The sequence below is a fragment of the Lucilia cuprina genome, chromosome 5 (assembly GCF_022045245.1).
Source record: "Lucilia cuprina isolate Lc7/37 chromosome 5, ASM2204524v1, whole genome shotgun sequence".
NCBI classification, from domain to species: Eukaryota; Metazoa; Arthropoda; class Insecta; order Diptera; family Calliphoridae; genus Lucilia; species Lucilia cuprina.
The window spans coordinates 21669625-21692946 of record NC_060953.1 but is presented as its reverse complement, the minus strand read 5'-3'; the positions used below and the strand labels follow the sequence as shown (position 1 = coordinate 21692946).

General features: G+C 29.1%; 1 protein-coding gene across 1 annotated transcript; it reads right to left on the bottom strand.

The window, feature by feature from the left end:
• Nucleotides 1–7786: 7786 nt before the first annotated feature.
• On the bottom strand, nucleotides 7787–9703 carry LOC124420292. The gene is made up of 2 exons (XM_046952598.1): nucleotides 9372–9703; nucleotides 7787–9231 (listed from the first exon to the last, which is right to left on the bottom strand). Exons 1-2 carry the CDS (start codon nucleotides 9571–9573, stop codon nucleotides 9074–9076), a joined length of 360 nt encoding a protein of 119 aa, XP_046808554.1. The 5' UTR covers nucleotides 9574–9703; the 3' UTR covers nucleotides 7787–9073.
• Nucleotides 9704–23322: the final 13619 nt, after the last annotated feature.

The following is a 23322-nucleotide window of genomic DNA, read 5'->3' as shown; positions in this document are numbered from 1 at the left end:
CAATTAAATTAACGACGTTGATTTAACCCTCTGGAACCGACGTAGATTTTTTTACCAATTTAAATATAAGGTTCTATAAATCGACTTTCGAATAAACAAACAATTCACTTTTTGTCGAAAACAGTCGAAGTCGAATATTTTGTTCCAAAAAAGTCAATAACTCAACTATCGTCTGTGAAAAAAGTCGAAAAGTCAACTTTGTTAATAAAAGTCGAAAAGTCTGAAAGGTCAAAAAAGTCGATGATAAGTCGAAAAAGGTCGTAAAAAGTCAAAAAAGGCGAAAACTCGAAAATTGTAGAAGCAAGTCACAAATAGTCGAAAATTTTAAAAAAAGTGAAAAAAGTAAAAAAAATGTTCCAAAAAAGTCGATAACTCATCTACCGTCTGTAGGGTTCTACAAACCGACTTTCGAATAATCGAACAATCGACTTTTTGTGGAAAAAAGTCGAAGTCGACTATTTTGTTCCCAAAAAGTCGATAACTCGACTATCGCCTGAGAAAGAAGTCGAAAAGTCAACTTTGTTAATGAAAGTCGAAAAGTCTGAAAGACGAAAAAAGTCAAAAAGTTGGAAAAAGTCGAAAAGTTGAAAAAAGTCAAAAAATTCGGAAAACGTCGAAAACTCGAAAATTATAGAAACAAGTCAAAAATAGTCGAAAATTTTAAAAAAGTGGAAAAAAGTCAATAACCCTTAAATAGTCGGAAAAACTCGAAAAAAGTAAAAAATAGTCGGAAATAAGTCGAAAGAAGTCGAAAATAGACAAAAAGTCTAAAAAATCGAAAAGTCGAAAAAAGTCGAAAAAAGTCGAAAAGTCGAAAATTGTAGAAACAAGTCAAAAATGTCGGAAAAGGTCGAAAACTTGAAAATTGTAGAAACAAGTCAAAAATAGTCAAAAATTTTAAAAAAGTGGAAAAAAGTCAAAAACTCTAAAAAAAACTCGAAAAAATTCAAAAAAAAAGTCAGAAAAAAGTCGAAAATAGTCAAAAAGTCGAAAAAATCAAATAGTTCAAAATAGTCGGAAAGAGTCGAAAAGTCGGAAAAAGTTTATAAAATAATTATAATCGAAAAGTCTAAAAGTCGACTTTTCATAAAATGCAAAAAGTCGAAAAGTTGACTTTTAGCTAAATGAAAAATATCGAAAAGTCGACTTTTCGTTTCAACTATAGAGCCCTATTTTAAAAACGTTGTGTCTGCTAGACACCATGTTTTGAAAGCTTATATTTTCTAAGATCTGTTTATAGTTTAAGGTTCTAGCTGTTTATTGACAAGGTACAAATTGAAAAATCTAACTACACGAACACAAATGCAGCTATGCTGCAGTTGTAGACGTGTAGCAGCTACTGAATTATTTTTAACTTTAAAGTACTTAAAATATATATGTAAAAATATATATTTTTAGTAAAAAAAAAACATGTTTTAATGATTTACGTACCTATTATTAATTAATCCCAATATACTTATCAGAACTTCTCTCAATAAAGTAAAAAAATATTTTTTAAGCACATACATTTTTTATTATATTAGCAACACTGTTTCTGGTTTATGGTTCACAAAAAAATAAATTATTAGTGTCCGACCGAACGTTCGACCAATTTCTGTGTACTACGAAATTTTGACCGAACACCGAACGTCGAACTTTTTATAAAATGTTTATTTATAATATTTTACATCATCAAAAATTTTAAATATGCTGAAATTTTTTTACAGAAGTAACAATAAATTTCCGATATACATTGGTACAAACGATAATATGTTTAGACTACAATCATAATTTTAACCACAATCATGTTTTTTCTTTGTGTGCTCTTACAGAGAATTTTATCATTGTCAATAAATCGTTTAAAGCCCAAAAATAAAAGTATTAAGATATATGCATTTCATATATCTTAAAATCTTAAACTTATTATTAGAAATTTATCACTCTGGAATTAGTTGATAATTGGCACAATTGCTAATTAAAGACCCTCTTCAAAAAATCTTCCGGATGTTCATATTTTGGTTTTAAATGTTATAAATTTATTACTTTTTAATTGTAAATGCGTTTTTCTTTGTAAAAAAAAGTTCGTGTTCACCGAACTTTGAAAACCAAACAAAGGTCGGGTTCGGCCGAACTTTCAAATTTACCGAAGTTCGGTGTTCGTTACCGAACGAAATTTTGAGTTCGGTCGGACTCTAGAAATTATCTTAATTCGACTGCAGCGACAAAAGCAGTCGACTTCGCCCTCTGTATACAATTATTCCTGTTTTAAATGATTACTTTTCAGACATGTCTATTTCTCAATTCTCTTTTAAATGCACTTCGTAAAATATAGAATATTTACCCCATGTCTATATTATACAAATATTTATTATGCTAAACATCAAATTTTTATCATGATAACAAATTAGCAAGTACAGACGGCATTTATTAGCGTTATAATCAGTGTTGCCACTTTGGTTATTATTAACCAAAATTGGTTATTTTTATTTTGCATGTGTACATGTGAATTATTTTTTCGTTTTGGTTATTTTTTACAAACAATTGAACTAAATGCTGTTTGCTTTTATTCCAAAAATAAAATTAAAAACAACTTCTTTTATCTCTAGTTTTTTATCAATTATGTAAATATACATATCGTGCTGTTTTGAATTTTGGTAATATGTGGAATTTTTTTTACTATTCGAAATTTGTTTATTACTGCAATTTATACATCTACTAGTTATACCTATGTGCACAAAAGTATTTTTCGATATCTTAATTGGTTAGGATTCAGCAAAATTACCTATGAGTTTTCCAAATATTAAATGAGTTGATTAAAATCATAACAACACCGTAATATTATTTTATTTACACTAGTCAATCTAACACCGTTAATAATGAATCCTTTCTCTCCTTTTGGTGCATCCATGAACTTAAAATCACTTTTTGGGTCGATTCAAACACGTCCGTCCTTCCTTTAATATTTCTATTTTTAAGAAAAAACTCGCGATACTTATATGAAAAAAAAAATTGGTGGGAATAGTCTACGTACTTAGCAGATTATGTCCTCCAAATTAAATTTAAAGTATAATTGCAACCTCTATATTGTATTGTATACAAAAGTTGTAATAACATCTAAACTCGTACGACGAACAATAATCGCGATATATGCAAAGATTTGATACTCATGACCTTTGACTTCTACTATCTCACCATGACTTTTAGTTCTTTATTTACATTTTCTAGATGATGTTTTATACTAGTTTTTATTTTACCGTCTTAAATTCTATATTTTGGTCAATTTGTCGGATAATTTGGATAGATTACGTTTACAAATATTGCTGAAGTTATGAATATAATGCTAACATGCGCTACATGGTATTATAATTTAAACCCAAATTTCGAACGAAATCTCCAAATATGTACATAAAATGATAAGAATTCTATAATATAAAATTGTTTTCCAAAAAGTCATATGTGGAGTATTTTTAAATTGCGCTAAAACGCGTTAAAAACTCAGTTATTTTTTAAAATAAATATTAATTGCATTTATTAACGAATCTGCGAAGAGACATATATTTATTGTTGAAAACACGTTAGAGTCGAAAAGAAACAAGATAGAAAGCTGAAATATTTTGCCAAAATATTTTTTTTTTTTTTGACCCAGTTTGATTTGTATTGAAAATGCGAAATATTGGTCAACGATTTCACCTAGCCCCAATATTATGCCCTATTCAGAAAATTACTATATTGCTTAAAAATTCATCTATAGCGATGAAATTCATTATAAAAAGTTTTATTGGAAATGTATTTGTCAAAATTTATGAGGATCGGCATATTATTGAATCTATCCCTCATAAAAAGTCTCCTCTGAAAATGACTTTAAAGCTTATAATGTACTGCAATATAGCAACAAAATACAACATAATCAAGGTTTAATGGAACTAAAATATCTCTGTCAGATTTTATGAGAATTGGCCCATAATTGACCATACGTCTCATATAAGATCTCGTACAGAAAATTACTTTAACGCTCATAACTGTCTCCATAATACCATAGTATTATAACCAGGGAAACCGAAAACATGCTCTAAAAAAAGTTTTTTAAGCACTTTAAATATGCCGTAAAAACTTAAAATATACTCTTAAAATTTAAAAAATATGCTCCAAAAATAAAATTTTTCATTATTTTTTAACATTGAAAAGCTCAAAAAGACAGAAATTGTAATAAAATAATAAATGTTTAGTGTCATATCATCCTACAAGATTTTTTATAGTTGATTCATCTCATAGTTTGAAGAACTAGTTTAATAGAATTCCGTTTTACGTTCAGATAACCAATAAATAACATGAAACCATTTGACCCCAAAAAACATATTTCAAACGACAAAGTTTGACACATTTCTACCAATTGTATTTATAGCTTCTAAACTGACATTTTAATCGGTGTTGTATAAATTCCAATAATTAGTTTCTTAAACTATAAAAATGGATTGGTCTCATGAAATCATATGTCTGATTTAAAATGTAATGCTTTATTGAACAAAAAACTATAACATTGGTTTTCGTGAGAGTAATGTATTTTTTGCAGTTTTTAAGTTCTACAAACGAATTTTTTCAAAATTGTAAAATAGGCTGAAAAATTAAAAATAAAAAAATTAAATTTAATTTTTTTTAAATCAAGTTTTGGTTTCCCTGATTATAACATAGTTCCACTTCAGAAAATGAATTTGTTATTTTAATGTCCAAATGTAAACATAAAACAAATAAAAATAATTTTGTTTACTTTTTTCTTAATTTGGTTATTTTTTATTCGAATTTTGGTTAGAAAAAAATTTATTGAGGCAACACTGGTTATAATGTCGTTATGAAAGTGTAGGCAAAACAATTGTTTAGACAACATTGTCTTGATAATAAACGTCATTTTATTGTAAAATTTATGTAGAATTTTGTTGTTGTGCAATTAAAATTGATTTTTAACATATGTTTTATACCCCTAGTACTTATGAGATTTTGAGCCAAATCTAGTTGATTTTAACTAGATATCCCATACAAAACAAAATCTACTCAAAATCTAATAGTTTTTAAGGTATTTTCAGAAATACAATACTGAGTCGGTATGTCAAAAAATCTCTAAGAAAAATACATAAATATTTCAGACATACATTTTATCAATTCTTACCTTTTTATACCCTTCACCTTCGTGAGAAGGGTATATATAAGTTTGTCATTCCGTTTGTAATTTCTATAATATAATTTTCCGACCCTATAAAGTATATATATTCTGGATCCTTATAGATAGCGGAGTCGATTAAGCCATGTCCGTCTGTCTATCTGTCCGTCTGTCTGTTGAAATCAGTTTTTAGAGGACCCCAGATATCGGCGAGATCCGAATCTTCAATAATTCTATTAGACATGCTTTCGAGAAGATTTTTTGTATGTTTGGAATCCAAACATACAAAAAATACACAGCAAAAAAAATATGATTTACATTTTTTGTTTAAATAAAATAATTTTCCCTTTTGTTTTGCAAATATATATTTTAATGAATAGAAAAAAGTATTTAAAACGTTTTCAATTATATGATTGTGAGTTATTGTACAATAATTTTTATGCGAATAATGTAAGTTTGAAATTTAAAACTAACACAAATTTTTTCCAAGTGCTTTTTAAAACAATTTTTTTTACGATAAACAAAATCTATGTACGTCTCGTCAATGTTTACCAGCAGTGAATCAGAGGTCGAAGTCGACCGGACGCCGAAACATTCGGCTTAAATCGACTCAAATTTTTTTAATGTTTTTATTAACTAGACTGTAAGATCAATTATGTTTAAAATACACTATGGTGAAGGGTATATAAGATTCGGCACAACCGAATATAGCATTCTTACTTGTTAAATTTAATGATGTTCTTGATTTTTTTGTTTATTATATCCTTCACTTTCGTGAGAAGGGTATATATAAGTTTGTCATTCCGTTTGTAATTTCTATAATATAATTTTCCGACCCTATAAAGTATATATATATTCTTGATCCTTATAGATAGCGGAGTCGATTAAGCCATGTCCGTCTGTCTGTCTGTTGAAATCAGTTTTTAGAGGACCCCTGATATCGGCGATGTCTGAATCTTCAATAATTCTATTAGACATGCTTTCGAGAAGATCGCTATTTAAAATCAGCAAAATCGGTCGGTAAATAACGGAGATATGAGCAAAAATCCGAGACAAACTCTGAAAATATGTCTGAATCTCAATAATTCTATTAGACATGCTTTCGAGAAGATCGCTATTAAAATCAGCAAAATCGGTCGGTAATAACGGAGATATGAGCAAAAATCGAGACAACCTCTGAAAATTTCATCAAAAAATTGTTAAAAAGCAACAAAAAACACTGTACATAGAAAAAGATGTACACGTGTGTGTGTAGATGTATTTGGTTTTATTCAGCTGTGTATTTTTTTTGTATGTTTGGAATTCAAACATACAAAGTATACACAGCAAAAAATATGATTTGCATTTTTTGTTTTTTGTTAAAATAAAATAATTTTCCCTTTTGTTTTGCAAATATATTTTTTGATGAATAGAAAAAAGTCTTTAAAACGTTTTCAATTATATGAGAGTAGATTGTGAGTTATTGTACAATAATTTTTATGCGAATAATGTAAGTTTGAAATTTAAAACTAACACAAATTTTTTCCAAGTGCTTTTTAAAACAATTTTTTTTTACGATAAACAAAACAAAATCTACGTCTCGTCAATGTTTACCAGCAATGAATCAGAGGTCGAAGTCGACCGGCTTCTAGTCGGAGCTTAGCCGCCGCCGAACTATATTTAGTTGCTTGAGCCGCCGCCGAAACATTCGGCTTAAATCCACTCATTTTTTTAATGTTTTTATTAGTATTAGTAAGATCAATTATGTTTAAAATACACTATGGTGAAGGGTATATAAGATTCGGCACAGCCGAATATAGCACTCTTACTTGTTTTTAATTTATTTTATGTTTTTAGAAGAAAATTCTTTCTAATGTTTCTTTTTATAAATACAACATTGATACATATGAAAAATCAGAAATTTTTAAAAATTTTCAAAAACTTTAAAAATACCGTCGGTATGTCATAAAAATCAGAAGTATTTTTTCTTATAATCATTCAAATTGTATTTGGACTACGAAATTGTATTATACTACATGATTTTTTGACAAGTATTAGTAGTCAGCAGTGTACACTTAATAAGGTAGCCTCGTCGCTACAACAAATACAACAATACAAAAACAACAGGCGATTTGTTATTGTAGAATAATCCCATCTGTCAAAAAAAGCTGTGTGTGTAGAATGAAAAAGCAACAAATAAACACAATAAAAATATGAGTTTTTAGCAATTATTTAAATTTTTAACTATTAATATTAATATATTATATTAATTAAACGTGGAATGTCTGAAAATCATAACTATATCTATTGGGAAGACCAATTTTCCGAATTAAACGTGTTTTTTGTGAAAAGTGATTGGTCGTGTTAAAAATAGTTGAAACTGATTTGGAACGTATGCCGGAGCTAAAGATTTTCTTTTTTTATCAAGAGAGAAGGATAACAAAGACATTTAATCACGATTGACCTAGAAAACTCCTTTAAAACCATAATTTTCTTCACTTTTTAAAATTTTTACACCTTTTGCGATTTTTTTTCTATGTAAACAAACAGGAATTTTGACAGATAAGATTGTAAAAGCTGATGATCAGCTGTGCGGACGAGGCTACCTTATTAAGTGTACACTGGTAGTCAGTATTGTAGTCTGAAAATACCTTTAGTGATACAACTCTGTTTTTCCTGAATAATTGCCTTTATTGAATCCTTTATAAAAATAAATATTTACAATGATTTGAGGTTTTACTTAAAAGTATTACAACAATTAGCAGCTAAATAATCAATTAAGGAAACTACTAATATCACAGTAATTAAGGAAAAGTATTAAAAGTATTCGATCTTCTATTGTGCAATGGGTATAGGGCTCTGCTGCACTTTATAGCTTTTTCACAAGTGTAATTTACATGATCTTTAAATGACAACTTCTTGTCTAATATGATTCCTAGATATTTGATCTTGTCCAACAGGGGGATAAAGACACCATTACAATATAGATTTCTAGTAAGAATACGTTTCTTCGATTTATTATATGGAAATATAATTGCCTGAGTTTTTCCATCATTATTCTTTTCATAAAAGCTTCTTTGATAATACAAATCAATTTATCGAAACATAAATCTAAATTACCTGAATTAGAGACTAGTTGATCAATATTCTGATACCTAATTTCGTTTTCCACCCAGTTACCGATTGCTATCCAGTCTGTATGGTAATACAGGGGATGTTGTTTTGACCAAAGCGTGTATACTCGTTTGGGTAATAAATGTAATAGCTGGATTGGAGACAGTGACTGTAGAGCTCTCTTTCAACAGAATTACTTGATGCACAATTCCAGAGTGTATGTTGGGCATTCAGATCTCCAAATATAAAGAAGTCGTTGGAGAAGGCGTCAGCTTGTCCAGGTCATTCTTAAAATTTGCTGTGTGAGTTGGGTTGTAAACTGAAGTGATCGTAACTGGCCTATTAATATTAATATAAAAAAGTTCTCATTTAAAAGTAGAATATCCATTTTGCTTTTATGTAAAACATATTACAGCTGGGCAGCAGCTGACTCAGTTGTTATGCCTTGGGCATTCTAATGCGTAACATGAACATTTTTCAAACAAGGAGAATTATATGGCATGTTGAAGCATCATACCTAAAACTATAAACTTGTCATACTTATTTTGACATCTTTGCAACGTATCGACAGCATCAAAAAATATTTCCATGAGTCGTTCGTTGGAAATGTCATCGCTATTATTTTTGTTGTAGCTTCTGTTCTTAGCTACCTCTGAATACAAATTGCCATAAGCGCGAGGGTTACGCGAGTTACTTTGGTGATCTTGCCTTGGCAATTGAGGAAAATCATTGCCATCTTCATTTAAAAACGAAACATTACTTCTTTTGTTTACAGTCCTTGTATTAGAAGTTACTCTTTGCGGTATTTCTAAATATTCTTGTCGGCTGGGACACTTCTGGTCATCGGCTCTATGATTCACATTTCTCAAACTCGATTATGTAAAGTGCGTCATCTACACTGGTACGCTTTGTTTCCAATTCCTTTACGCTCACAGGTTTAATATTATGCGATATAAGAAACTCCTCGATGATTACCTTTGGTTCCAGTTTATGTAGGCCAAATAAAACTAATTTAAAATTTTTAACTCATGAGTATAAAACTGAAATTTACTGTCTTTAAGAACAGTTAGAGCATCATTGTAGAGCGGTATAAAGTTCGATGAAATCTTCGTTCCAATAGTCATACGTTTAAAAGTATATTTCTTACCAATTAAACCAATAACAGCCGAAAAACTGTGTGCTTGATCTACAATTATAGGCGGAATTTTTTCTTTAAAAACAACAGCTTCTTCTTCCTCATCAGAGAGTAGTTGAAATCTATTTGAGCTTGAGCTGGGTCCGTCAGAGGTTTTTGGCACCTTAAATTTAGGGTTATTCCCCCAATGTTTTCTTCTTTTTGGAGCAGACATAGCCTTCCTCAAGAATTTAAACTAAATCAAGTTTTATTTTAAAAATATAGAAAATTACTTCTAGCAAAAAATTAACGATGTTTTTATTTTGGGGCAGAGATGCCAGATGTCCTGAATAATACTAAAAAATACGTCGCTGTACAAAATAAGAGAAAAATAAAAAGAGGAAACATTTAATTTAATTAAAATGTCGACAAAATTTTAAAATATTAAAAAACATGAATTAAAACTTTATTTAAAATAAAAGGTAATGTTGTTTTTCAATATCTAATTTTTATTATAAATAAAATATTAGTAAATATTCCATTTTTCCTTCTTATTTTTTATATCAAACATAATTTCAAGAAATATTAGAAAAAATATAATAAATATAGTATTTAGATTCATGTTTATAATATAATAAACATTTTAATATTAAAATTACATGCATTCTGTTTAATATTTTGGAAATATTTGATTTTAAACACAAAAGTGTAATCGTACTTACCATATAGTAGTACATATAGGCGAAACTGAAGGGGTTTTCAAATTTTTATTCTCTTCACACAGATGAGCTCTGAGAGAATAAAACAAACTTGTGAGAACTAAACGCACTTACTAAACATAAACATTTTATATTATTACCACTTATTAGTTTTTCTTATCACTTAAACTTAATGTTTATTATTTTTTTCAACACTTTTCATTTATTTAAAACCCCGAAAATAATTTATATTTTACAAACGAAAAAAAAAATATTTTTTATTCTTTGACATTTTATTTTAATTAAAATTGAAAAGCTGTACATTTTAGTATTGAAAATTAAAAAAGTATTTTACATACTTTTTTTAATTCAACAAAAAAATAACAAAAAGACGTGTTTATAATATGTTTTGGGATAAAATATCTTTTCAAAAAAATAAATAACTAATATTTTTATTCACTGCCATATAAAATTTCATTAATAACACACAAAGAATAACGTCCAAAAAATACATTTTTTATTTAGTACCTTTTAACCAACTGTGTTTATTTTTGTGCTTTTACTAATACATTCTCACCAATTAGGTCTTTGACAAGGGACTTAGGTCCTTGACAATTACTTTCGTCTATATACTACTATATGGTACTTACTCTGAGCAATATTGAAATTGTCAGATTTTATATTGAAAAAATAAAAAAGCTGTTGACAAATTATCATTAAAATTATTTTGATAAGATTTTTATTAATTGCGGCCTAAAATGTATGTAAATCCTAGTGGAGCGTCTGTGCGAAAACAATTCATTGAAAATGTGCAAAAGTGAAATCAAAACTATAGAAAACAACTGCAAGAAAACTTAAAGCAATAATTTCAAATTTGACCGAGATTGCAGCAATGCGAGCGATTCAAATCTGTTCGCCAAAATTCACAATTTAGCTTAGGTGGTACTATATTTTATAGAATTAATGGACAGATAAGTTCTCAAATATTTTCTCCTTAATCATACATATTTTGATATGTATCCTTGTTTTCAGAATAGATGGAATAGTGTTCAACTGCAATTATATTTTCAATTTCGGCTTCTTCTACAAATATCAACAATATTTAAACATAATTCGCTTTCTCGGATGCTGGAGTTTATTTTATTACTTTTAAGAGTATGAATTATGATTTTTTATTAATTTATTTAATTTAAATCGTTGTATGTGTATAATAAAACATTAGTAAAAACGATTCCCTAAAATTGTTTTTTTAAGAATATGAAGTAGTATATTATTACATTTTCAATGCAGTAAGTGCACATATTCATATGCAACTTTAATTATTTTATGTTTAACTTAACATATAAAATAAGTTTTTTTAAACACAAAAAATTGAAATGTTGCTAAACATGTTTAAACATATTAGTAGGTATAAATACATATTTTGTATCCAATATTTTTACATACAATGTATTTAAAAATTTTGAATATTTTTGAACATGTAATTTTTCACTAATTATACTAGGAGTCTGGTTACCTACAGTAAGTAGTGTAAATTTAAACAAAAATTTATAAGAGTGTATAGCATTATATCAATAAAATTATATGTGGGTTGTCGCGATAAAATCAGCATTTTGTTACCCCTATGTATACAATATATGTATATATATATATATATATATATATATATATATATATATATATATATATATATATATATATATATATATATATATATATATATATATATATATATATATATAATTATATATATATATATATATATATATATATATATATATATATATATATATATATATATATATAAATATTTAATATTTGTTACTCATTAGTTTTTTGAAGTAGATATTTTGGTGACGTTTCATAATGTCCATAGACCTTATGATACACAATAGGAATGTATACGAACAAATACACCTAGGCCACAATCGGGCCTGTTGTGCGCTCCTTATCATGGAAAAAAAGGGAACTGAATGAATTAATTGTCCGTGCTTAGAAATTAGTTTCCTGAACGTAATTCCTAAGAATCTTCCAATCAGTGTTAGTCAAGAATGTTATTTTCAGAATAACATCACTTCTCAGATACTTGGATCTGAATCCGCATGTCCAGTTTTGCATAAATGTGCTTGTTATCCTTTTACTCAGAATACGTACAATCATACTAACTTCAGACTTGCTCATTTTGAGGATATTTTTCGTCTTGATCTCATCAGGGATTTTCGTGGTTCTATACACTGTTTCATTATTCCAAGAGGTCTTATGGGATTCTCTCATCCATATTTTTAGTTCAGTTTTCGTTGCGCCGAATGGTTTTGCGTTTGTCAGGTTAATTTCCTCGAGCTCCCTTCTCTTTAAAACTATTACATTTCCCCTTTCGTTACCAACCACTCCCGAGTGGGCTGGGAGTAGTCGGTAACGAAAGCTTTTTTGCAATCCATCACGGTCTTAGATTTAGTTCTATCTTTTCAATAATTTTATTTTTTAAAATAAGTGATTATGAAATTATTCTAATTGAAATACGATTATTGAATATATGTAGATAATATATGTAGATAATACAGTGAATCAATTAAGTAATTTGCCTATGTAAAATTATTTTTAGCAAAATTAATTACTTTGTTAGTTGTATTTTAAAAAGAATATATTATATTTTAATTTTCCACCATAAAAAGTAAAATTGTGATATTAATTAACGAGATTTTTGATAAAATGTTATATTCCCCGCATACAAAAAAACTCGAAAAAACAACATGGAAAATGTATTGTTAATTTTTTAAAAACGATTCCCTAAAATAGTTTTTTAAGAATATGAAGTAGAATATTATTTAATTTTCAATGCAGTAAGTGCACATATTCATATGCAACTTTAATTATTTTATGTTTAACTTAACATATAAAATAAGTTTTTTTAAACACAAAAAATTGAAATGTTGCTAAACATGTTTAACATATTAGTAGTAGGTTTGTATCCAATATTTTTACATACAATGTATTTAAAAATTTTGAATATTTTTGAACATGTAATTTTTCACTAATTATACTAGGAGTCTGGTTACCTACAATAAATAGTGTAAATTTAAACAAAAATTTATAAGAGTGTATAGCATTATATCAATAAAATTATATGTGGGTTGTCGTGATAAAATCAGCATTTTGTTACCCCAATGTATACAATAAACAAAAAAACTGAAAAATTTTCTGCCGACGTTTTGTCTAATATTTTGAGAAATATTTGTCTAATATACACATGGGGTTTTGAAGTAGATATTTTGGTGACGTTTCATAATGTCCAGAGACCTTATGACACACTATAGGAGGATGTATACGAACAAATACACCTAGGCCACAATCGGGCCTGTTGTGCGCTCCTTATCATGGAAAAAAAGGAAACTGAATGAATCAATTGTCCGTGCTTAGAAATTAGTTTCCTGAACGTAATTCCTAAGAATCTTCCAATCAGTGTTAGTCAAGAATGTTATTTTCAGAATAACATCACTTCTCAGATACTTGGATCTGAATCCGCATGTCCAGTTTGGCATAAATGTGCTTGTTATCCTTTTACTCAGAATACATACAATCATACTAACTTCAGACTTGCTCATTTTGAGGAGATTTTTCGTCTTGATCTCATCAGGGATTTTCGTGGTTCTACACACTGTTTCATTATTCCAAGAGGTCTTATGGGATTCTCTCATCCATATTTTAGTTCAGTTTTCGTTGCGCCGAATGGTTTTGCGTTTGTCAGGTTAATTTCCTCGAGCTCCCTTCTCTTTAAAACGATTACATTTCCCCTTTCGTTACCAACTACTCCCGAGTGGGCTGGGAGTAGTCGGTAACGAAAGCTTTTTTGCAATCCACCACGGTCTTAGATTTAGTTCTATCTTTTCAATAATTTTATTTTTTAAAATAAGTGATTATGAAATTATTCTAATTGAAATACGATTATTGAATATATGTAGATAATATATGTAGATAATACAATGAATCAATTAAGTAATTTGCCTATGTAAAATTATTTTTAGCAAAATTAATTACTTTGTTAGTTGTATTTTAAAAAGAATATATTATATTTTAATTTTCCACCATAAAAAGTAAAATTGTGATATTAATTAACGAGATTTTTGATAAAATGTGAATGTATTGTTAATTTTTTTGGTCAATAAAGTATTTTGTTTTTGAGGTTTTTGTAATTTTTTTAGTATTGCTGTATTATTTAATTAAATTTTATATTTTTATTACCCTTTTGATCAGCGTTGCGTGTTCATATTGTTCTAATTACGAAGATTTTCAACAATTCACACGTACACAACCCGATCATAAATAAAACTCATAGCAAGAGCGTAAAAATTTGTAAAAACAACAACAATATTTTTAAACAAGAGAATAACTTGCAAAAAACTCGTACACTCCAAAAACTTTTCAGGAATGCATAATATTAAAAATACATAAAAACAATATTTTTAATACTTTTTTTAAACATTTTACATTAAAAGCTTTAATCTTTGTTTACAAATAAACATTTTTCTCTTCTTTGAATATGCTTTATCTGTAAAATTTACGATTTTACTTCTTATAAAATTTGATCATAGCAAGCGTAACTAGGAAATCTTTTTTCTAAGTGTTTTTTTTGGTATTTTCTTACCACAACAATAATAGTTTCTCTTTCTGCGCTTGGCTGCTTTAGATTGACAAAATTTGGACATGTTTATACCGATTTATTTTCACATATACCTATAAGAATTTATCAATATTTGACTTAATATGAAATCTATCGTTTCTTTGGTTTTATTTAGAAAATAATAAGTAATTTTTAACATGATACATAATATACTAGAAAATCTAAGGATTTGGACCTAAAAAAAAATGTTAAGTGGGATATAAAACTATATATTATAACAAAATAATCTGTTTTTATACCCTTCACTTTCGTGAGAAGGGTATATATAAGTTTGTCATTCCGTTTGTAATTTCTATAATATAATTTTCCAACCCTATAAAGTATATATATTCTTGATCCTTATAGATAGCGGAGTCGATTAAGCCATGTCCGTCTGTCTGTCTGTCTGTCCGTCTGTCTGTCTGTCTGTTGAAATCACTTTTTAGAGGACCCCAGATATCGGCGATGTCTGAATCTTCAATAATTCTATTGGACATGCTTTCGAGAAGATCGCTATTTAAAATCAGCAAAATCGGTCGGTAAATAACGGAGATATGAGCAAAAATCCGAGACTACCTCTGAAAATTTCATCAAAAAATTGTTAAAAAAGCAACAAAAACACTGTACATAGAAAAAGATGTACACGTGTGTGTGTAGATGTATTTGGTTTTATTCAGCTGTGTATTTTTTTGTATGTTTGGAATTCAAACATACAAAGTATACACAGCAAAAAAATATGATTTGCATTTTTTGTTAAAATAAAATAATTTTCCCTTTTGTTTTGCAAATATATTTTTTGATGAATAGAAAAAAGTATTTAAAACGTTTTCAATTATATGAGAGTAGATTGTGAGTTATTGTACAATAATTTTTATGCGAATAATGTAAGTTTGAAATTTAAAACTAACACAAATTTTTTCCAAGTGCTTTTTAAAATAATTTCTTTTACGATAAACAAAAACAAAATCTACGTTACGTCAATGTTTACCAATGAATCAGAGGTCGAAGTCGACCGGCTTCTAGTCGGAGCTTAGCCGCCGCCGAACTATATTTAGTTGCTTGAGCCGCCGCCGAAACATTCGGCTTAAATCGACTCAAATTTTTTTAATGTTTTTATAAACTAGACTGTAAGATCAATTATGTTTAAAATACACTATGGTGAAGGGTATATAAGATTCGGCACAGCCGAATATAGCACTCTTACTTGTTTTCTTGTAATTTTGTATTGATAATCAAAAACTATATTACGGAAACCCCGTCTATTTGGGGAGTACTGTGGGAATTTTATTTAGAATTGTATAATATTGATTATTATTCAATAAATCTAACACTAAGTATCATCTTAGCCATCTCAGCCAGTATGGGGAAATCACCATATACCACTATAAAACTATTAAATGCTAAAATCTTTATTTCATGAATTATTTTATTTGAATCTGGATAGTTATTCTCTACTTGTTAATATCTAAATTAGGTATTTTTCCTGTACCATACGACAGTTTACATTACATTGGTTTAAAGCTACCTATGGTATGTTTATAGGTCTAAATTTAAATATAGTGCTCTTCGTAGTTCGTGTATAGTCTTTGGAGAAAATAAATGAGAAGTTCAATGATTCCCCTTGGATGAAAGTCGCCTTCCTTTGACAGTTAATAATTTTCAAAGACCTCTCAGTGCGATTTTTCAAATATTTCTTTGAGTCAATTCATCAATTACTTTATTTAATATATTGATTAAACATCTCATAATTCATAATCTTTCATTGATTTACAGTTGTCCTAAAAATCTTAACTAATAACCAAGGAGGAACGAGAGCAGCAGAACAAGGGTAGCAGAGCGAGAGCAGCACTAGTATGTTGTTATTGGCTAGAAACATGAAATTAAGTATGTAGAGTCCGGATTTTCGTTTTACAAAAGGTACTTTTTCAATTTTCTATAATATTGAACCTAGAAACATGAAATTTTGCATGTAGGGCCTTGACTAGGTAAAAACCTAGAAAAAGGGACTTTTTGGTACTTTTTCGTTCTACAAAAGGTAATTTTGAATTTTCTGCATGGTGGCTTGTGTTAAGATTTGGTAAACGGTGGTATATTTCTGCTTCTGGATATTCAATATAGAACCCCAACCCCAGGCGCCTTCGATGTCAAAACATAAAATACAGTGTATATAGTTTGCTATCAAAGGATGCATCTTTGTAGTTGACAACTTCTTTTAGGGCGGTTTCCACCGATCGTCCTTTTACATAAGCATGCTGCTTAAATTTTAGGTCTTTGTCGGGTATACTGCTTTTAACTATATTATCGACTATCCGTTCCAAGGTTTTAAGTAGGAAGAACGTAAGACTTATCGGTCAATAAGACTTAGGTGTCGCATAGCTAGGCTTCCCTGGCTTAGGTATAAATATTACCCTTGCACTCTTGCAAAAAAAAGGATTCACTCTAAATATAATAACAAATAATTTTGACTTAAAAACTTAATACGTGTTAGTTTAAATTTTATCCGGCACATGAGACTTTAGCTCTTGGAAAAATACGAACTGTATAAAAAATTGAGAAATCGTTAAGTAATGAAAAGTCTGCAAAAAGTGTTGATAATCGTGTATTGTTTATTATACCCTTCACCTTCGTGAGAAGGGTATATATAAGTTTGTCATTCCGTTTGTAATTTCTATAATATAATTTTTCGACCCTATAAAGTATATATATTCTGGATCCTTATAGATAGCGGAGTCGATTAAGCCATGTGCGTCTGTCTGTTGAAATCAGTTTTTAGAGGTCCCCAGATATTGGCGAGATCCAAATCTTCAATAATTCAGTTAGACATGCTTTCGAGAAGATCGCTATTTAAAATCAGCAAAATCCGTCTATAAATAACAAAGATATGAGCAAAAATCCGAGACAACCTCTGAAAATTTCATCAAAAAAGCCAAATTTTTTTCATGCTTTGTTAAAAAAGCAACAACAACACTGTAAATTGGATAAAGATGTACATGTGCGTGTGGATATGTATTTGGTTTTATTCAGCTGTGTATTTTTTTGTATGTTTGGATGCTGTTCTGTTCTCACGAACGTAAAGGGTATAACAAGAAGAAGGATATAAAGCAGTAATATGTTTGTAATACAGCTCATATTTGTTTGAGGGTCGTAATACAGTTTGACGATGGTATTACAGTACAACGGCTAATATTTCTTTCTGCTACATTTGTTTGTGTGTATGTTATGTGTGACATGTGTGTGTAAGTTAAAAATTTAAAATATCACTATTATTGAGTGAGGCTTATATTTTTCAATTCATCATTAAACTTAAATAAAAGTAGTGAATAATCCTAAACTACCACTTACTTACGCTTTCACGGCAAAACTTCTAAAGCGATTTACATGAAATTTGGACTGCTAATCTTCCGATCTTGATCGGAGGCCACGCCCCTTATTAGGTCCCCTTTTTTATACCCTTCACCTTAGTGAGAAGGGTATATATAAGTTTGTCATTCCGTTTGTAATTTCTACAATATAATTTTCCGACCCTATAAAGTATATATATATATATATATATATATATTATATATATATATATATATATATATATATATATATATATAATATATAATATATATATATATATATATATATATATATATATATATATTATATATATATATATTATATATATATATATAATATATATATATATATATATAATATATATATAATATTCCGAGTCCTTATAGATAGCGAAGTCGATTAAGCTATGTCCGTCTGTCTGTCTGGCTGTCTGTGTGTTTGTTGAAATCAGTTTTTAGAGGCCCCAGATATCGGCGAGATCCGAATCTTCAATAATTCTATTAGGCATGCTTTCGAGAAGATCGCTATTTAAAATCAGCAAAATCGGTCGGTAAATAACGAGGATAGGAGCAAAACTCCGAGACAACCTCTGAAAATTTCATCAAAAAATGTCATATTTTTTCATGCGTTGTTAAAAAAGCAACAACAACACTATATATTAGAAAAAGATGAACACGTGTGTGTAGATGTATTTGGTTTTATTCAGCTGTGTATTTTTTGTATGTTTGAATCTGTTGGTGTGATTGCGTTGTTAATTTTGTTTTTGTTTTTCTGTGTTTTTCGTTATGTATGTTAAGATGTCTGTTAGTCTGCTATATTCGGTTGTGCTGAATCTTATGAATTCACCATAGTGTATTTTAAACATCTTTTATAAATTTTAAATTTTTTCCCGACTACATTATTATTACATCAAAAGCTAAACAAAAAGAACAACAACAACAACGCTAAACCAACAGACATCTAAACATACATAACGAAAAACACAGAAAAACAAAAACAAAAATAACAACGCAATGACGCCAACAGCATCCAAACCAAGGGTGCCCAAGCCCTATGCGCTTGGTACTCTTTTGTTTTTGTAAATGCGCTTAGCTATAGACAGTGTATTTTCTATACACTTATATGCGCTTAACACGATGTTGTTTTTGTTCTTAACAGTATACAAGCAAGAGTAAAACAACAACACTTTCGTATTCATTGCTGGTAAACATTGACGAGACGTAGATTTTGTTTTTGTTTATCGTAAAAAAATTGTTTTAAGAAGCACTTGGAAAAAATGTGTGTTAGTTTTAAATGTCAAACTTACATTATTCGCATAAAAATTATTGTACAATAACTCACAATCTATCTCATATAATTAAAAACGTTTTAAATACTTTTTTCTATTAATTAAAAAATATATTTGCAAAACAAAAAGGAAAATTATTTTATTTTAACAAAGAATTCAAATCATATTTTTGTGCTGTGTATTTTTTGTATGTTTGGACTCCAAACATACAAAAAAATTGTTGTTGACATTTTTTGATAAAATTTTCAGAGGTTGTCTCGGATTTTTGCTCATATCTCTGTTATTTACCGACCAATTTTGCTGATTTTAAATAGCAATCTTCTCGAAAGCATGTCTAATAGAATTATTGAAGATTCGGATCTCGCCGATATCTGGGGTCCTCTAAAAACTGATTTCAACAGACAGGCAGACGGACATGGCTTAATCGACTCCGCTATCTATAAGGATCCAGAATATATATACTTTATATGGTCGGAAAATTATATTATAGAAATTACAAACGGAATGACAAACTTATATACCCTTCTCACGAAGGTGAAGGGTATAAAAATACACCTTTACCACTGATTTCAGGAATGTTGTGATCTTAATGAAATGCAATGACTTTTTTCTGTCTACTTTTTGTTACATTTATAATGCTTAAGATCATGATATATACTTCTTATATTATATGAGAATTATTTTTATTATATGTTCATATAAAATTTGGATGACTTTATCTTTCGATATCTTTTTATAGTTTTCTGCACTACTTTTTCTGTATGTAGCGCCGTATTTATTGCAAGCTTTTCAAATTAAATAATGATTTTGAATAACTCAAGTACACATTTTCCATTTACCATTAACAAATTCCTAAATTTTTTAATTGGAGGATGATTTGGATATTTTAATAAGTAAAATTATTTGGGTATGTTTTTTGTATATCTAACGATATTTGGCCTTTAAACCTTTATTTCTTCGGATTTAATAAGTGTAGTCTAAATTCAGCCAAAACTTAAGTGTGGATGGATAAAAGCTAATGAATAAAAAACATATTTTTAAACATACTTTTGTATAAATGGGTGAATTTGAGAAACAATGATAAGACAAAAACAGTGGTTTTACTCTTTAACGAACAATTTAAAATTGTTTGTCAAATTAAAAGTTTTGTTTTCTCTGTCCAAATTCAAGGACTCTTCATATTTTTCTAGGACAGTAATTTTGTTCTTTTTTAAGAATTTTAAAATCTGAAACTGCATGTAATTTTTCAAATAACAAGAAAATCGCTTCAAATTTTGTATTGTTAATGCAGCGTTTCGCGTTCATATTGTTCTGATTACGAACAATATGAACGCGCAACGGCAATTCACACGTACATAACCCGATCGTAAATAAAACTCATTGCAAGAGCGTAAAAATTACAAAAATTATCTTTAGTTGCTTGGCAGCATTCAACAAAGTAGGTTGATGTTGCTTTGTTTCAGAAATTGCAAACAAAACGTGTAAAAACAACATCACTTACAAACAAGAGAGCAACTTGCAAAAAACTCATACACTCCAAAAACTTTTTAGGAATGCATAATAATAAAAATACATAAAAACGATATTTTTAATACTTTTTTTAAACATTTTATATTCAAAAATCTAATCTTTGTGAAGAAAGACCCATTTTTCTTTTTTTGGATATGTTTTATCTGTAAAATTTACCATTTTACTTGTTATAAAACTTGATCATAGCAAGCGTAATTAGGAAATATTTTTTCTAAGTGTTTTTTTTTAGTATTTTCTCACCACTACAATAACAGTTTCTCTTTCTGCGCTTGGCTGATTTAAACTAAACAGTTCTTACTGCACGTGGAAAAATTAAAACAACTAATTTGAAATTGTCCTTAGTTCCCTACCAGTGATTGAAATTGCTGATTTCGGTATAATTTCTCAAAGAAAGTTTCTTAAATTTGCCTACAAATTAGTAAAAATTTCCTACAAATTAGCATCATTTCCTAATTTAAGCTCATTATCAATTTGTAAATTTTTAAAGGACTTTTTGGTCCAGAAATTGACTTTAAGTATTAAACAAAATGCGGAAAATATAATAACTATTTTATCGTTATAAGCTAAATTTTGACATCTATTAAAAAAAAAGTATAGTTATTACAGATAGAAAAATATTAATTTTAATAAATATGTAGTTAAAAAAATTTGTGCACTATCCCCTTTTGGCCGTATATATGAAATCATGGTAAAAATATCAAGGTAGTGTCATTCTCTCTTTTTGTCGCCATATTAACCTTCTAACGTTTGCTGGTATTTTATACAATCGAGCTACCATACTCATTCCAAAAATATTTTGTTTATTAAAAAGTCAAATATAAAATAATTTCACACAGAATTTTTTGAAAATATAAAAAATAAAATCAAAGGAATTAAATTATATTAAAAAAAGAAAAAAGCTAGCACTAAAAATCTACGAGGATTTACATTTTCAAGGCCACCAAAATAATTTAAAGCTACAAGAGACTAGTGTTTTATGTAATTACCAGTTTTAAGGGCCAGCTATCAACATGCCGACACATTTATCGACCGAAGCCACTAAGCCGCATCACTTAAATATGTAATGTAGCCCGTAATCACAGTACACTGGCCTGCGAACAACAGTTTCCAGTTGTATCAGAATTCTGAAGAATTTAAGTTTTAAGTCTAGTGAAGTCTGTTGCACTTCAGGAGCTCCTTATAACCAATTTGTACATAATTATCTGTGTATTTAGTATTGAATACGCTGCAAAAATTATTATAATACATTTGGAGTACATGATTCGTTTAGTAGTTTTTTATAACAACATGGTCCACAGACATACGAACATATCTGTCTTAGAATTTTCAAAGGACCCATTGTATACATGGGTCACATGACACGAAATTGCCATAACTCAAAAAATCGATTTGGATGAAATTTGCACCAAGGTTAGTACTATCGGATAGTAGGCCAGACATATATTTTCAGCTCTATCGGTCAAGCTCTTAAAGGAAATTGTATAAGCTTTCATCTGTGCGCCAATAGTTGATAAGTTACACTCATTTGAATAAAACCCTGTATAAAGAAATTGTATAAGCTTTCATCTGCGCGCCAATAGTTGATAAGTTACACTCATTTAAATAAAACCCTGTATGACCAATATTTCCAACTTTGACCTCCTCTAAGACCGGCAGTTCTTGACCGATAGAGCTGAGAATGTGTGTCTGGCCTACTATTCAATAGCACTAACCAAATTTCATCCAAATCAAATAAATCGATTTTAAAAAACTTGACACGAAATTGCCAATTTTTACTTTTGTGGGTTTTAGATGAATCATTCCATGTGTTACAAACGGAATGAGAAAATATTATACACTAATTTAATATCTATAAATTACACATAAAAAATACAAAAGCCTTAAAATTGTTTCCCCTTTAATGTAGCTTAGGTTATTGAGGCAGTCGGCCATTTGACCGACTCACTTGGGTCCTAATGGTCCCGTTGTGATACCCTATAGCGAATCCTGCCAAGAGAAGACCAACCTATGGAAGACCAACCTATGTCCGTGATTAATATGGTGTTAAACCAGCCAGAGGCACGAATGAACGTTTCAATCTTATATGTCTATATTAGATAAAGCCGCAAGTTCATGCAATATTGGACTGCCCAGAAACTCTGTCCTGATATTAGCTAGGGCAGAGGCAGAGAAAGTGTTCTACAGTTTCCTCTTCTTCCTCACTTTGTCAGCTCCTGCAATAATCATTGTATGGAAGATTTAGTCTTCTTGCATGCGCACCTATAGCCCTGTTAGGATGGCTACCAGTTTGCGTAGTCTCACCCTTGGAAGCCCCATCAGACAGAAAGACCTTCGCTCATCATAGAGAGGCCAGGTCATTCTTGATGTAGAGCAATAGGTCAGTGATGACCATCTGGTCTGAGCAGACCCATAGAAGTCATGCTGAATAAAAACCTTACAGCATGAAAGCGGATCACCGACTAGTGTGTC

Excerpts from the sequence above, each read along its gene's own strand:
- LOC124420292 (XM_046952598.1), bottom strand. The coding sequence starts at position 9,573 with ATGTCTGCTCCAAAAAGAAGAAAACATTGGGGGAATAACCCTAAATTT. Across the intron at positions 9,232-9,371 it reads GGCTGTTATTGGTTTAATTG|TTTTATTTGGCCTACATAAA; the intron begins GTAAGAAATATA and ends ATTTTAAATTAG.